At 62.1% G+C, this 14,238-nt stretch overlaps 1 protein-coding gene across 1 annotated transcript; it reads right to left on the bottom strand.

The window, feature by feature from the left end:
* Nucleotides 1-3,868: 3,868 nt before the first annotated feature.
* On the bottom strand, nucleotides 3,869-13,247 carry RHBG (Rh family B glycoprotein). The gene is made up of 10 exons (XM_032844999.1): nucleotides 13,019-13,247; nucleotides 8,325-8,511; nucleotides 7,699-7,849; nucleotides 7,444-7,591; nucleotides 6,366-6,532; nucleotides 5,945-6,082; nucleotides 5,691-5,824; nucleotides 5,246-5,367; nucleotides 4,285-4,358; nucleotides 3,869-4,111 (listed from the first exon to the last, which is right to left on the bottom strand). The coding sequence occupies exons 1-10, from the start codon at nucleotides 13,203-13,205 to the stop codon at nucleotides 4,043-4,045; spliced, it is 1,377 nt and encodes a 458-aa protein (XP_032700890.1). The 5' UTR covers nucleotides 13,206-13,247; the 3' UTR covers nucleotides 3,869-4,042.
* Nucleotides 13,248-14,238: the final 991 nt, after the last annotated feature.

The raw sequence follows: 14,238 nt of genomic DNA, 5'->3' as shown, positions 1-14,238 counted from the left end.
GAGTCTGAGGAGTCCCAGGTGTATCCCTGTTTCAAGGGTTCAGCACCAGCCCTAAAAGAGCTTCTCACCTGAGTGGCAGGTGCCGTCCTTCACAAGTCTGCATGGAGGTCTGGGAAGGGTGGGTTTGGGCCCTGCGCCTTGTCCAGCCTCAAGCCCGTGAGCCAGAGCCCAGCCTGCGCCCCCCGGAGCAGGGCTCCCGCCCCTCCCTGGAAGGGACTCTGCTCCCAGCCCGGAGCTCCCTCACCCACTGTCTGAGTATTTTTGTAAGTAAAACTCTACATTCCAGGTGGGGTTTGAACTCAGGACCCCGTAGTCAAGACTCTGAGCCAGCCAGACGCCCCCATCTGAGCATTTCAACCCAGGGTTTGGCCAGTTCCACGCGTGAGCCGGACACAGGCCCCTGGGCTGGGGGTGGAGGGGCGCACCTGTTTCACTTGCGGGAGGGGACCGCGCATCTGTCAGTCCTGCCACCGTGCACCTTTCTCCCAGACCAGACGGGGCCCCTAAGTGTGGTGGACAGGAGGGGGGGGCAGGAAGGGTGGCCTGCACTAGGTCTGGGGCTCAGGGGTCAGGGCGGACTCCTGGGGTTATCTCTGTCCAGTACCCGGCTTTGGGGAAACCACGAGCGATCCCCTCGGGGCTCTGGACAGGAATCGGCTGTGAGAGTCCACGGGGTCCCCGTGATGTGAGAGAATGGATGGCGACAGGGGTCAGGGCTCTGTGGACAGGTAGGGAGAGCGGGAAGAGCCCCACCCACCGGGCCAGGTTGAAGCCCCAAGGGAAGGAGCCCCAGCGGGCCAGGCTAGTGAGCAGGGGGAGGGAAGTGGGGGACCCACTGCAGTCTGACCCCCAAGTCAAGCCTGTTTGGGGCAAGGAGTAGGTGCAGAGGGGACAGGTTGGGGTCACCTCTGCCTGGGGCCAAGGCTGTGCCACGGAGACAATGGCTCTCTGTCCCGGCGCGGGGATGACAGCTCATCTCTATGCGGTGGCTGCCGACCCCTTTCAGGCAGTGGAAGCCAGTGGAGGGGAATTCTCACAGGCCGGGGGCATTTGCATAGCCGGGCTCGCCTGCCGGAGACATTGGCCCGCATTGTTCCCGCCGGGGCGGTGGCGGCCTCCGTGGCGCACGGGCCGGGGTGCGTGGGGGCGGGCTGCAGGGCCAGACAAAGGGGCTGGGGCGCAGAGCTGGGAGGCGGCGGGCAGGGGTCCTGATGGTGGGAGAGAAATATTGGGGTGAGGCGGGGCACCCGCCGAGCCACCGACCCACACTTCGGACACCCACGCCGTGTCTAATTCCTCCCCGAGCCAGGGCGCATGCCGTGATGTGAATCCCAATGAAACAGCTCAGGCCTTTCCCAGGCTGCCATGCTCAGGCCGGGTCCTTCAGAGGTCAGGCAAGCTGCAGTGGCCAGAGGGCTCCATCCACACAGGCCCTGAGGCACCGGGGAGCCTCCCTGGACGGACAGAGCTATGCAAAGCCAGAACAGTAGCCACTTCCAGAAACCCTTCCCTTAGTGTCTTGCGGGCTTCCACACCGACCTCCGCATGGCCCGTCAACCCCATCAGTGCGTCCCTGGAGGAGCACGAGGGCCCAGTGTCCTCGAGGTCCCTAGAGCTGGGGCTGCATGCAGTTCATGAGCGGACGAGCATCTGATTGTCTTGCATTGAGAGTGATAATGGTGGTGACCAGAGGGGGTTTCCCTGAGGGGCAGAGTCCTATTTGTCCTGAAGGGGTGAGGAAAGAGCCCCCTTGGCCCTGTCCCTGCCATCTCCTTGACCTGCTCGTTGTCACCCTGTTGACCCAGGCTGGAGGGATGGGCCACCTTGCGGGGGAGCAGTGGTGCTGAGTGGGGCTGCAGGCCAGATGGGGGAGGGGCTCCTTAGACACCCGTGTTTCCTGCCCTCTGAGCTCCCGGCCAGACAGCAGCGATGGGACCATCACCCCTGTCCCCCGTCACTCCCACCCCCACATCGCCCTCATTCCAACCACAAGTGATGGTTGGCTTCCTCATGGCACAGTCCGTGGGGTGCCCAGCAGCCTGCTGGCCCTCAGGACCGGGTATGGGAGGGAGAGGAGGAAAAGTGAGGACAAACCAGGCATCTGGCTCGGGACAGCTCAGTCCTGGACCGAGTCCCCTGAGCACTGAGCGCAGCACTGTCTCCAGGCCTCGGGAGGCTTCGTGGGGGACATGGAGCAGGGGACCACCTGTCCCAGGGCGCTTTTGAGGGGCAGTCCCCGCCTTGTCCCTCCTTTCTCAGGGACCTCTGGGTGGGCCACCCCACAGTTCCTCCCTCGGAAGCTGCCTGGTTAGCCGCCTCCCCCGAGAGAGGGCTCAGTTGGTCCCTTCCTCCAGGAAGCCCTCCTCCATGTAGCAGGGAGCAGCAGCCAGCCTGGGCTGGAGCAGGCCACGTTTTCAAGCCTGGAGATGCGGCTGTGGTCAAGGAAGGACCAGAAATGGAGGGCCTGGTGGAAAATGCTGGCAGCCGCATGCAGAATGACGGTCCAGACTGAACCAGGGCACGCCAGGGCTCGTCCCTTTCCTGACAGGTTTTCAGGTCCCTTTGAGGACTGCTGGGGAGGCTCCAGTTCAGCAACTGGACCTGGGCCAGCACAGGTCTGGGAGCTGAGGCCCCAGGGCGTGGAGGGAGGATGTGGCCTCAGCTCTCCCCCAAGCCCCCCCATCCCCACCGGGGCTGACAGGACAGGGTACCCTACTGCCATCTGGGCCGCCATCCTTCTGCCCCAGCTCAGGGGCCTCCCCATGACCGGCCCACCCTGGCCAGCCGTGGGGGCCTCCAAGGAGGAAGGACGAAGCTGATGGGCCCCTGGGGCACGGAAGGGTTCCCTGGAGCGCTTGTCCCTCGGGGCTCTCTGTGCTCCTCCCCTCCCCCTCGCTCCCCAGCCAAACTCCACACAGTGAGGAGGACACCTGCTGGGGGCACCCTCTGCCCCTGACCCCCGGAGTCCCTGGGTCTGAACGGCTGTTGGTCTCGAGGGAGAGTCTTCCGTCCTCCCAGCTCCAGCGGGAAGTCCGGAGGAAGGGCCGGCCGGGGTGGAGGGGTCCTGGCCCTCCCGCCTGCTGCCGGGGGTCCTCTCTGTCGCACGACCTCTGAAGCCCTAGAGCCCGCCTGACACACGGGGAGCTCAACACAGACACGGGGCAGGCATGCTGGGGAGCAGAGCGGGAGCCTCCGGGAAGGACGTAGGTTTGGGGGTGAGGGGGCCGGAGGGTCACGGACACCGGCTTCGGCGCTGGGCCCGGAGCGCCCTCTGGTGGTCAGAGGAGGTCAGGCCGGGGGCTGCCTTCCCTCCCTCAGCCGCTCTGGGGCGCTTCCCACTCCCGGGGCCTCACAACGACAGGGGCAGAAGGGGCGCCTGGCTGTGGGCTACTTCCAGGGACTCCGTGGCAAACAACTCTCTCTTCCCCTTCTCGGCCCCGCAGGCGCCTGCCCAAGTCAGGAGTGGGAGCAGCTGCCATTCTGGGGCAGGAGGACCTGGCCAGCAGCACCAGCTGTCCTGGGACACACGGACTTTTGGGGAGAGAATGAGCTCCCTGTCCCTAGAGGCAAGCAAGCCTAGGCTGGGCACCCACCTGGCGGAACTCGGCCTCCTAGAGGGAGAACCATGGGCCCAGGGAGGAGGGAGCTCGCCGGCCCCGAGGTCCAATGTTCCAACGTTGTGTGTCAGAGCCAGAGAGGAGCCCCCCACATGCCCAGTGCACAAAAAAGGAGTCGGAGTCCTTGGTGTGGGTGGTGTTTATCACCCCAACAGCCGGACCTGGCGCACACCGCGCTGAAATGGCCGCTTCACCTGCCTCACTAGACAGGCCAAGGGGGGGTGGTGAGGTCTCCCTTGACCTCTGCCAGGTGCGGCCCCCTCCATCTCCCCACCTTCCACCACCCTGTCCCCAGGGCCGCAGACAGCTCTCAGCCTTTCTTGCAGCAGGAGGGGCAGGAGCTAGAAAAGAACTTCCCTACGGTAGCCGGTCGTCGGTCAGCATCTTTTAAAAGCAGGGTGTCCTCTCTCAGGGCTGGAAGCAAGTCAGGCCCGGCTGTCTGGCTCCTCTGCCCTCAGAGGGCCCTGGGCTTCCTCTTCCTGCTCCCCAGGCACCTGGAGGGCAGGGGTGGGGAGCAGGTGAAGGGGTAGCCCCGGGGGCTGAAGACCACAGCTGGGGTGGGAGTCCCCCAGAGGAGAAGGAGTGGGCAGGAAGGAAGAGGCCAGCGGGATCATCGAGGTGAGGCCGGGAGGGAGGGCTTGGGTGTGAGGGGCTGCAAGCACCTCACCTCCCAGTAAACTTGGTCCTCGTAGCACTGGGAGTCTGCAGGGGAGCTCAGGAAGGGCAGCTTCAGCAGGAGGCCTGGTGGGGGGTAGGGGCGTGTGTGAGGGGCTGGGAGGCCCAAGGGCTCCGCAGGACACCTGCCACAGACGGGTCACAGACAGATTGGGGCAGCCCTACTGTGCGTCGGACCCCGTGCCAAGGGCTCAGCAAGGCCTTTCCCGGGTACCCGCTGCGGCCCTGTGAGCTGGACCTGACCCCCAGGGCATGGTGGAGAAGTCCCAGGCCTCGCTCCTTCCTACAGAACGTCGCAGACCCTATCATGACGCCGCTGTGACACGGCTCCTGAGCTCTCTGCGGCTCCGCAGGGGTGCAAGAGTGTCTACTGAGTAAGTACGAGATTATGCGAGGGAACAAGCCGAATCTTGTTGGGGCACGAGAATCTCGGCGGGGGGGAGCAGGGAGGGCTGGGGATACTGAGTCATCGGTTCTAGCTTGAAGGCCACAGGGAGAGAGTCGAGACGTCGGGAAGAACCGTCTGACCAGGCATCAGTGGGCAGTCTGCCTCCACGGATGCATCTGGTTCCCGACCCCCAGCACCCCGCCCCTTGCCCCTGCCCCGAACCAGAGCCCAGCGGCCCCTTCAGGACCTCAGCCTGAGGTCGGGCTGCCCTCTGGTGGGTGGAGCGGGCAGTGCAGGGAAGCCCCAGACACCAACTCCGAGCCCGGCCGGCTCCCCACCTCCTCTGGGCACCAGGAGGGAACAGGTGCCCACTTCCAGATGAGGTTACCCCTGAACTCTACTACCCCACCCCACCTCTGGCACAAAGCAGGTGCTCCCTAATTATCTGAGCCAATGAACGTCAAGGGCGTGGGATCCGCCGGCCGGTCCTCGGGGGGACAGCCCTCCTGTCTTCTGCGCCCCGCAGAGCTCCTGCCAGCCTCCCACCAAAGCCAAGGTCACTCACCTCCGAGGCCCCCACCCACGGAAGCAAATGTCAGTGTGACCAACAGCCCGAAGAGTTGGTAGATGGCCTGGGACGTGGCAGTGCGCCGGCCCGTGGCTACGAGCGGAAACACGCTGTCCAGGCTGCAGGGAGAGGGGGTTGGGGGACACGGGGCTGGAGCCCAGGGCCAGGGCGCCAGCGCACTCCACGGCCTCATGCAGCCAAAGGACCTCGAGGGAGCCCAGAACAGCCTGTCACCCTCATGGGCCCGCACACCCCTAGACGCTTTGAGAACTGTCTGAGAATCTCTTGGTCCCAAGGGTAATTACCTCTTCTGTCATTATTCAGGAACGAATGAATGAAAACAGTGCTTTCTGTGTTGGTCCACAAAAGGAGGAAGGGAGTGAGTGAGGTCACCCTGTGGGGATAATGACCTTGGGGAGGGTCAGGGATGGTGAGGACTCACCCTTCTCCATAAGCTTCGTGGGTGGCCAACCCAGCCACAAGGACCCCCAGGAGGGCTCCCAGGACTCCAGGCATCCCGTGGAGGTTGTGGACACCACATGTGTCTTGGACTTTGAATTTTGCCTCGAGGATGGGCTGGAGGACAGGACACCTGTCATGAGTCTTGAGTGCCCCCCGCCCTGGGCTGTTGGAGATGGGGGAGGAAAGGCACTGAGCGCCCGGTGCTCTGCCCAGGGCCCCGGGAGATGTCTATACCGTGAAGAACTTGTATCCCAACGTGGAGACCGTCCCAGCCAGGAAGCCAGCTGCCAGGGCCCCAAAGGGTGTCAGCATCATTTCACCTGCTGTCCCCACCACAACCCCTCCGGCCAGCGCAGCGTTCTGGATGTGGACCTGGGGCAGCACCAGGGAGGGGGGTATGGGAGGCCCTTCCAGATGGCACGCCCAGCCCAGCCCCACCCCGTCCAGCACAGCGGCATCTCCTGCCTCTAGAAGTCCCTCTGCCGACTGACCTCTAACCCTCCAGCTGTCCCGCAGTCTCCTCCTGCGAGGACCCTGCACATCTGGGCCCCGAGCCTGTGCTGCGTCCTGTTCCCTTGGAAAACAGGCCTTACCGGGTCTCGCAATGCTCTTCCCCTGACCCATCCCGAGGCCTCCCTGAGGCCTCCACCCCTACCATGTCCAGCCGGCCGCGCTCCCCAACCAGGGCCGACAAGGCAAAGGTGCTGAGGGTGCTCGCCGTCAGGGAGTAGTACGTGTTGAGTGCTGTCCGGTGCTGCCCGTCCCCCAGCACAGTGGGCGCAGAGTTGAAGCTGGGCCAGAAGACCCACAGGAAGATGGTGCCTAAATGGGGAGCACAGAGGAGAGCTGGGGGGTAAGCCTCCCGGGGAAGCATGCCTTCCTGAGGGATCCCCCGACTTCCAGCCAAAACATCCATCCCATTTCACCACAGACCTGGAGGTGAGTGAGAAATACAAAATCTGGGGCACCTGGGAGGCTCAGTGGGCTGAGCGTCCCCTTGGCTCCTTTGGGTCATGATCCCGGGGTCCTGGGATCGAGCCCCACAGTCCTCTCCTCCCTGCTTGCACTCTCTGTCACTATCTCTGTCTTTCTTTCAAATAAAATCTTAAAAAAAAAAATGCAAAGCCAGCCTTTTTGTGGGGGCATAGGCACTCTGGCCATTCTTCAGTACCACCTACAAGAAAATAAACTCTCCATTTCCTTCCCCGCCTTGTTTGTGAAGATAGAGACGGGAGCAGGGGCCAAGGCAGAGGCATGTTCTTGGAAGGGGGAGGTGGTGGTGACAGTCAGTCCCAGCCGCTCCCAGGAGGGACCCATGACCTCTCCCTGCGCCCCAGGCGTGCAGGGGCCTCTGGGAAACCGCTGGGGGTGGGCAGCGTGAGGGGCAGAGTCCTGGAGGTAGTAGGTGGGGAGAATGGTGGGGGGCAGCTGTGCTGGGCTGAGCCTGGCTTCTGACTTGGGGTGGGGGCTGAAGGGTCTTAAGCAGGGACTGGTGCCATCGGACTTGGTTTGGGGCTGGGGAATGGGTCTGGGGCGTGTAAACATCCCAGGACTGAGTTCCAAGATCATGTCGAAAACAGAACAAAAACAAACCCGCTGACAATGCTGAGCCGACCCCGGGCTCTTGGAAGGGAGAGCCCAGCAGGACCCCAAGGACTGTAGGCAGCACCCCGAGACCTCGCCTGGAGGTGGTCCTCTCCAGCCCCCCCAACCCCCACCCAGGCCGGCCTCACCAATCATGGCAAACAGGTCAGAATGGTAGACGGAGCCCTGGCGATGTTTGCTCTTCTCCCGCTGAGGCCGGTAGAGGACCCGAGAGAGGACCAGCCCGAAGTAGGCCCCGAAGGTGTGGATAGTCATGGAGCCTCCCGCGTCCTTCACCTGGGGAGGCAGAGCAGATGTGTAGGGGCAGCCGAGTGCCCCCACCCACCCCGCCCGGCCCCATGCCCTCCCTGCTTGGCTTGCCCTGGCCGGCCCCACTGACTCACCCCCAGGAGGCTGAGGAGCACAAACTCATTGACCCCGAACAGCACGGTCTCCAGCAGGGCCATGAGCAGCAGCTGAGCAGGCCCAGTCCTGCCCAGGACGGCGCCGAAGGAGATGAGCACAGCCCCCGCACAGAAGTCGGCGTTGACCATGCTGGGGGTACGGGACAGAAGGGCGGGAGGGGCGGGCAAGGGTGGCCCCGGGGGCCCGGGTCAGGGCAGCAGCAGGGAGTACTGGCATCTGGGCCCTTCCCTGGTGGGTGGGAAGGGCTCCCGTGGCCCCCGCTTGTGGACGAGGAACGCAGTCTCGGGGAGGTTCTGGGACGTGGAGTGCGAAGCCCACAAGGGGCAGAAGAACCAGATCCTGAACCAGGAGCGCCCCTGAACCCCTCCTTTTCCAGGAAGCCGTCCATGCGCCCAACAGCCCTTGGGTAAGAAGTGGCTTAAAGAAAGGGCCAGGTGTGGCCGGGTGTAGGGGCGGCCGAGGGAGCCTGCAGGCCCCTGGGGCGGCACCCGCAGGTCTGGGAGCCCGCTGAAGGACAGGGGCGTGGGGCTGGCTCTGCCCGCCAGGCAGGGGCCTCCCAGCTAGCCCAGGACTGGGGAGGAGCCGGGAGCCCGCCACTGCCCACCTCTGCACGCCCACACGGATGCGGCCCCCGTGCGTGGAGTGCAAGAAACCCTGGACGAGCGTGGACCACTGCAGGGTGAAGGCGGCCAGGAGGAAGGTGAAGCCCACGCCGCCGAAGCCGTAGCGCTGCAGGAAGGCCATGAGGAAGCCGAAGCCCGCGAACACCATGGCGTGCACGTCCTGGAAACCTGCGGGGGCGCTCGCAGCTGCTCAGCCCCGCCCACCCCAGCAGCTGCCCTGCCGCGGGGCAGGGGTCAGCCCTCGCCAGCCCGGGCGCCCAGAGGCCGGAGCCCACCGGCCCTCTGAGACCCCCCAGCTGCGGCAGGGACCCCCCGCCTGGGTCCCCCCCCCCCTGGGTCCCCCCCCCCCCCCGCGCCTGGGTCACACACACACACACACACACACACACACACACACACACACCCGGCCCACCCTGCTGTCCCCATGTGGGAGCTGGGAGCCCAGCCTCCTGCTCTCTCCTCGCCAGGCCGGTCTTCCCACACCTGACTGGGCCCTCCTGCCTGAGCTCTCCCCTGCTCCAAACTGGCTCCCCCTTCTCACTTTGTCCGATTTTCCCCTTTCTGCTGGAAAGTCCTCCTCCTTGTCTAACCTCCATCCCTCAGACTTCGGAATCTGTGCCTCTCTCCATTTTGAGGATTTTAAACTTTTTAAAAACAATTTATGAAACAACTTTATTTATTTTGGGAGGGGGACATAGCTCCGATTGTGAACAGAGAATTCCTCAAGGATGGGGATGGGGACTGAGACAGGAACGGAGGGGCGGGGCTGCTGGGACACAGTGCCAACAGGGACCCCTGGATCTGTGCCTTACAGAGGCTCGGGGCAGGAGGGTTCTGCTCTTTTGCGTGTTTCTTTCTATAATCTGCGTATGTTAATTTTATAGATGAATTGGTTGGATTCATCACACACAGTGTCACACAGTGTCAGTGAGGTTTCTGGGCAGGGAGACTGGAGGCTTTCTGCTTGCATAATAGGCGAGGCTGATACAAACGTCTACAGGGACGCTGGGGATGCGCTACACAGCTCGGTCTTCTGGGGGAATTCCGTGCAGTGTCTTTGGCTTTAATGGAGAAATGCTAGAGAAGGAGAGTCATGAGTGTGGTCAGAAATCACACAGTGTAAATAAGCTATTGAGAAACAGGGTCAACTCTGACCCTAAACACCCCTTTTAGAGCTCCACGTGAGAAATCTCCCTTGGAACTTAGTCCCAGCAAATGTCACCTCCCCCAGGGCCCCCGGCTGCTTCCCCCGCATTCCCCTGACAGAGATTTACTAAGAATTGGGGCACCAGGCTCTGGCGACACGGCTGTCACCGCAGCTGCCACTGCACCTTCCCTCACGGAGCGCTCAACACAGACGTCGGAGAACCAGGGACCCACTCGAGGAAGCCCTCCTAGCCTCTGGAGAGAACACATAACTGATTGCATTTCCCTTTTCTCTTGGCTGCCTGGAAGCTCTGAGCCACACCGAGATTGCAGCTGGGACAACTGAGGCACTCATTCCTGATGACTACTATTCATTATTTATGTTCTGCTTCTCGGCTTTTCTTTTCTCGTCCCCATTATGTGTTTGTTGTAAACGACCTCAGATCTCTTGTAGAGAGAGGGAGATCGTAAAGGAAAAAAATCACGGTCCCCTTTTTGTTTCGTCTGAAGAAGCACTGACAGAGGCTAAATGTGTATGACCGGACCGTACACGTGATCCGCAGCTTCAGGAGAAGCAGATTTTTCTTGTGCTGGGTGTGGGCTGACGGGAAAGGAGGTTGCAAGCCCCTGGCAGACTGCTGGGTGGGTCTGGGGCTCAGCTGCCCCCCACCCCCAGCTGCCAAAGGGGTAAGGGTCTGGGGGTCCACTGCCTTTGCTAAATGTCCCCAACACCATGCCACTTCTCCAGCCCTGTGCGCCCCCAAATCACCAGCTCTCTCCTCCCTCTCAGATCTTAAAACCCAGCAGAAAAGGAGAAGAACCCCCCGGAAGCCAGCCTGTACCCTAAGTTCTTTGAAGCCTTGCTGTCTGGCTTCTTTTCTCCTTGTGGGAAACAGTAAAGGGGTTGCCATGTCTGTTCTTTTGTCCAAGGACAGCAGGATGGCAAAGGGGGCTGGGTTGCTGGGCTCCGTGACCCTGACGAGGAGAAACTGCCCCAGCACTTGTCTTAACTGGCAATAATATTTATATCTTCTGCTCTGGGCTTGTTTTCAATCAAAACTCAGTCCCTTGACCTTTCAACTGGAGTCTAAACATTAAGAAAATCTCCTTCACAGTGGGACATTCCGCAGACTCTCCATTGGCTGTGGCCACCAAACCCATGCACCTTTGGTTGGAGAAAAGATAAAAGTCCCCTAGAGATACCCATTACCCTCCCTCCTTCCCTGACTGCTCCTGCCCAATCCACTCGTTGGCTCCTGAGCAAAATAACAAGGAAGAAGGGGACCGTTAGAGCTGGACTGGGTGACCACGGACAAGTCACTTAACCTCTGTGAGCCTTGGTTTCCTCATCTGTAAAGTGGGGCTACAAACACGCCCAGCAGAGGAAAGGGAGTGGTGACCTGGGGGTCCACCTCCTCTCACACTCGACTCCCTCCTCCTCCCAGAGGTCACAAACCACTCTGGTCCCAGTCACATCCCTCTTCCCCCATGTCTTCCAAGAAGATCCGGATTCTACCTGTCCTAAACCCCTCTCCCCAGAGCTAAGCTCTCAGAGGCATGTGACACAGGACCTGCCCATACCATTTTCTGAGACTCATTCACATGGCTGTGGCTGTGTCCCCCGTCAACTTGTCTTTTCTCCTCTTTCTTATTTCCATGACTTGCCTCATGGGACAGGAGGAGTTGCCGCAGCTGGGCGGCCAAGGGACCTGGCTCAAGCCTGGCTGGCTTGCTGTGTGATCTTGGGTAGCCCCCTGAGCTCTCTGGCTGTCTCTGCACACCTGAGGTGAGTGGACCAGATGGGCTCTGAGGGCCCCTCCTGCAGCAAGAGGTCAGACAGACCCTCGGAGCGGCCGTGCCCTTGGCACCAGTTAGCCCCACAGCTCAACGCCAGCTGCAGAACTCCCTTTCATCTCCCGAACCAAAGGGCGGTGGCTACGCCTCCCTCTGGCCCTGACCCCTTCCTCTGGACTCAGGGACGGGGAAGACCCGGCTCATCAAAGCCCCAGGCTCCAGAGACCTCACATTTCCCTCCGCCCCAACCTCCCCCCACACCAGGGTCCCAAGTCCACAGGGATAGAAACCTAGGACATCAAAGAGGTAGGATCCCCACTTCCATCCTTACTGCAGCCCAGGGAGAGCTGCGTGTTGCAGGAGAGCCCTGCCCCCCCTCGAAACAGAGGGGCAACTGGCTGGGGTGTTTCTGGAAGAACTCTGAGGCAAGCAGGGTGCTGAGGCCTTGAAGCCCTCCAGGAGGAGCAAATACAGGGTCCCGGCAGGCAGCTAGGTCAGACCCTTGGACAAGAGCTTACTTCCCTCAGCTTGAGGGCTGTTTCCTCTCAACTCTCTACCTCTCTGGGCAAATGCACGACCCAGGAGCCTGGACTGTGGCTCACCTTGTGCAGACAGGGCTGAGGGGAAACATGGGAGGATCTGCAGCCCCCGTGCAGAGGACGGCTGGGGGTCTGGGGGTCTGGCACTTCTAGCTGAGGCCCAGTGCATCTCACCTTCTACGCCCTCAGCATCAGCAGCCTCACTGCATCGGGGTTGGGACTGGGAGAGGGTCAGGTGGGGACAGCCTGCCACCAGCTCAGCATAGGAAAAGCAGGGTAATGACAGACCAGGGTTTATAGAAGAGATTCCCACACTCTGGGCCTTGTTTGCATGTGCATTCCACAAACTCAAGCTTCCTTCTTCCCATTGCCCAGACGGAGAAAACTGAGGCTGAGAGGAGCCCTGCCCAGCAATGGTGATGAAGTCTGGAGAGCTGGTATCTTTGGTCCCAGCTGCCCAGGGCCTGAGCTGCAAGAGGCGGCCCCCAACCTTGAGAGAGAGGCTCTGTCCCCAGTAGGGGATGTTGCTTGGGAAGCCAGAGTCCTAGTTCCTGCTCTGCCATTCACCTGATGGGTGATTACGGGCAAGTCACAGGCCCTCTGAGCCTCAGCTTCCTCCCCCAGGAAGTGCGCTAATGACCCTGCCAGGCTTCCTTCTCAGAGCTGTGGTCAGTGGTGGTGTCCTTCTCTCTCTCTGACTCCAGAAGGGCCAGCTTTGAGTGGCTGGGAAGAAAATGCCTCAGTGCCACCTGTCTCCGGGGCCTTCATAGCGAGTACCTGCCATTACCACCTTCGGCACACCACTCCCTACCGGGAGGACTCTCTGCCTAGGATCAGGGTGGAGGCCCTGCAGAGCCCAATGATGCCAGCTGGGAGGGGAGACAGGGAGCACCTCCAGCTCGGATCTGGGTTTGAATCCCCACTCCCTCAACTCTGGCAGCCCAAACCTTAAGTAGACAACTAATCTCCTCGAGCCTGGGTTTCCCCATCCTTGTCCACGTCGTGGACTAAGGGAGATAATGCATGTGCGGCCCTCGGCAGAAGGCCCGGACACCGCAGACACCAGCGAAAGGCTGTCATTATGAATCTGGGGCACCTTCTCCGAGAGAGAGCGTTGCCCTCCTGGGGTAGAGACGCCCGCCCGAGACACCGGGGACCTTGGGGTCTTTGCTCCCCGCGCCCTCACCCGCACTCACTTGGGTAGCGAAAGTAAAATTCGTTGTCCGCGTGACTGTGGTTGCCCCAGTGCCAGAGGGCGGCATCGGTTTCGGGGTTGTAGCGGACAAAGACTGCAAAGAGGATGGCGGTGGCGCCCTGGAGGAGGAGGCACAGCAGGGGCAGCTGCAGTCGCCGGCCCGCGGCGCAGCGGGGCGACTCGGCCATGGATAGGGGCTTCCAGACCCCGGCTCCGGCTCCGGCTCCGACACCCGCTCAGGGCGCGCAGGGCGGACTATCCCGGCTCCGTGGGGCAGGTTCCACCGGGGCCAGGCCCCGCCCCTAGATAACAGGCCCCGCCCTTGGATCAGGCCCCGCCCACTGGAGCCGGACCCCCTGTCCACGCCGAGGCTCGGCCCCACCTACCGGAGCCAGGCCCCGCCCCCGGATCAGGCCTCGCCCACCGGAGCCAGACCCCGGCCCACGCCGAGGCTCTGCCACAGCTTGAAGCCCCAGCCCCGGCAGGTGCGGAACCAGGGTGGCGAAGGCCTATGTCCGAGGCCTGAGGTGGGACAACGCCCGGGCGGGGAGGGGGTTCTCAGGACCCCCAGTTCCTGTCTCCCTTGGCCCAGCTGCCTCTCGCGCTTTTCGCGTTGGGACAGGTCCTTGGAGATGGCCTGTGACCTGCCCTGATGGGGCACAGCTGCAGGAGCGGGTGGGAGTGGGGGGAAGAGAGGACCCTGCCCTTCGAACGTGGTGTTAGTTTAGAGAGTGTTTCCCAAGGAAGAGGCCCTTTAAGGCCCCCGCCTGGCCCCTCCGGGATTAACACCAGGGACAGTGGAGGGCTTACTCAAGTCTTTTCCCAACTGAAAAAGCCAGACGGAGAACGGAGGCAAAGAGACTGGCCAGGCATTGATGATTAACCTGATTGGGGGTGTCTGGGCCTCAGCAGCACAGTCCCTCCCTTGGGCCCGAAGCCTTCTGGGCCTCCCACCACAGTCTGCATCCCAGCTTGCCCAGCAGCTGGCCGCGGTGACAGCTGCGCTCCCTGGACGCCTGCACAGGGATGAGGACACCTGGCCTCTGCCTCAGCAGCTGGAAAGAAGGGAAGCTAGATGGAGAAGGGTCTTAGCCTGGAGTCAGGAGCCGCTTCTAACATGGGCGAGGTCTACATTGGCTGGGGTCCTGGGAGACAGACAGTAAGGACACAGACTGACTGACGCCTACTGAGAGCCAGGCTTTGGAGACGAACCACATGAGC

Source organism: Lontra canadensis, unplaced genomic scaffold (genome assembly GCF_010015895.1).
Source record: "Lontra canadensis isolate GAN:19392208 unplaced genomic scaffold, GSC_riverotter_1.0 scaffold160, whole genome shotgun sequence".
NCBI lineage: Eukaryota > Metazoa > Chordata > Mammalia > Carnivora > Mustelidae > Lontra > Lontra canadensis.
Note: the sequence above shows the minus strand (reverse complement) of the source record. Positions and strands in the feature narration are given on the sequence as shown.

What these genes read in the sequence shown, in the direction of transcription:
- RHBG (XM_032844999.1), bottom strand. Translation starts at nt 13,205, where the DNA reads ATGGCCGAGTCGCCCCGCTGCGCCGCGGGCCGGCGACTGCAGCTGCCC. An exon ending in TGGGATACAAGTTCTTCACG is followed by an intron (nt 5,825 to 5,944) that starts GTATAGACATCT and finishes CCTGTCCTCCAG; the next exon opens with CCCATCCTCGAGGCAAAATT. An exon ending in CACGAAGCTTATGGAGAAGG is followed by an intron (nt 5,368 to 5,690) that starts GTGAGTCCTCAC and finishes CTCTCCCTGCAG; the next exon opens with CCTGGACAGCGTGTTTCCGC.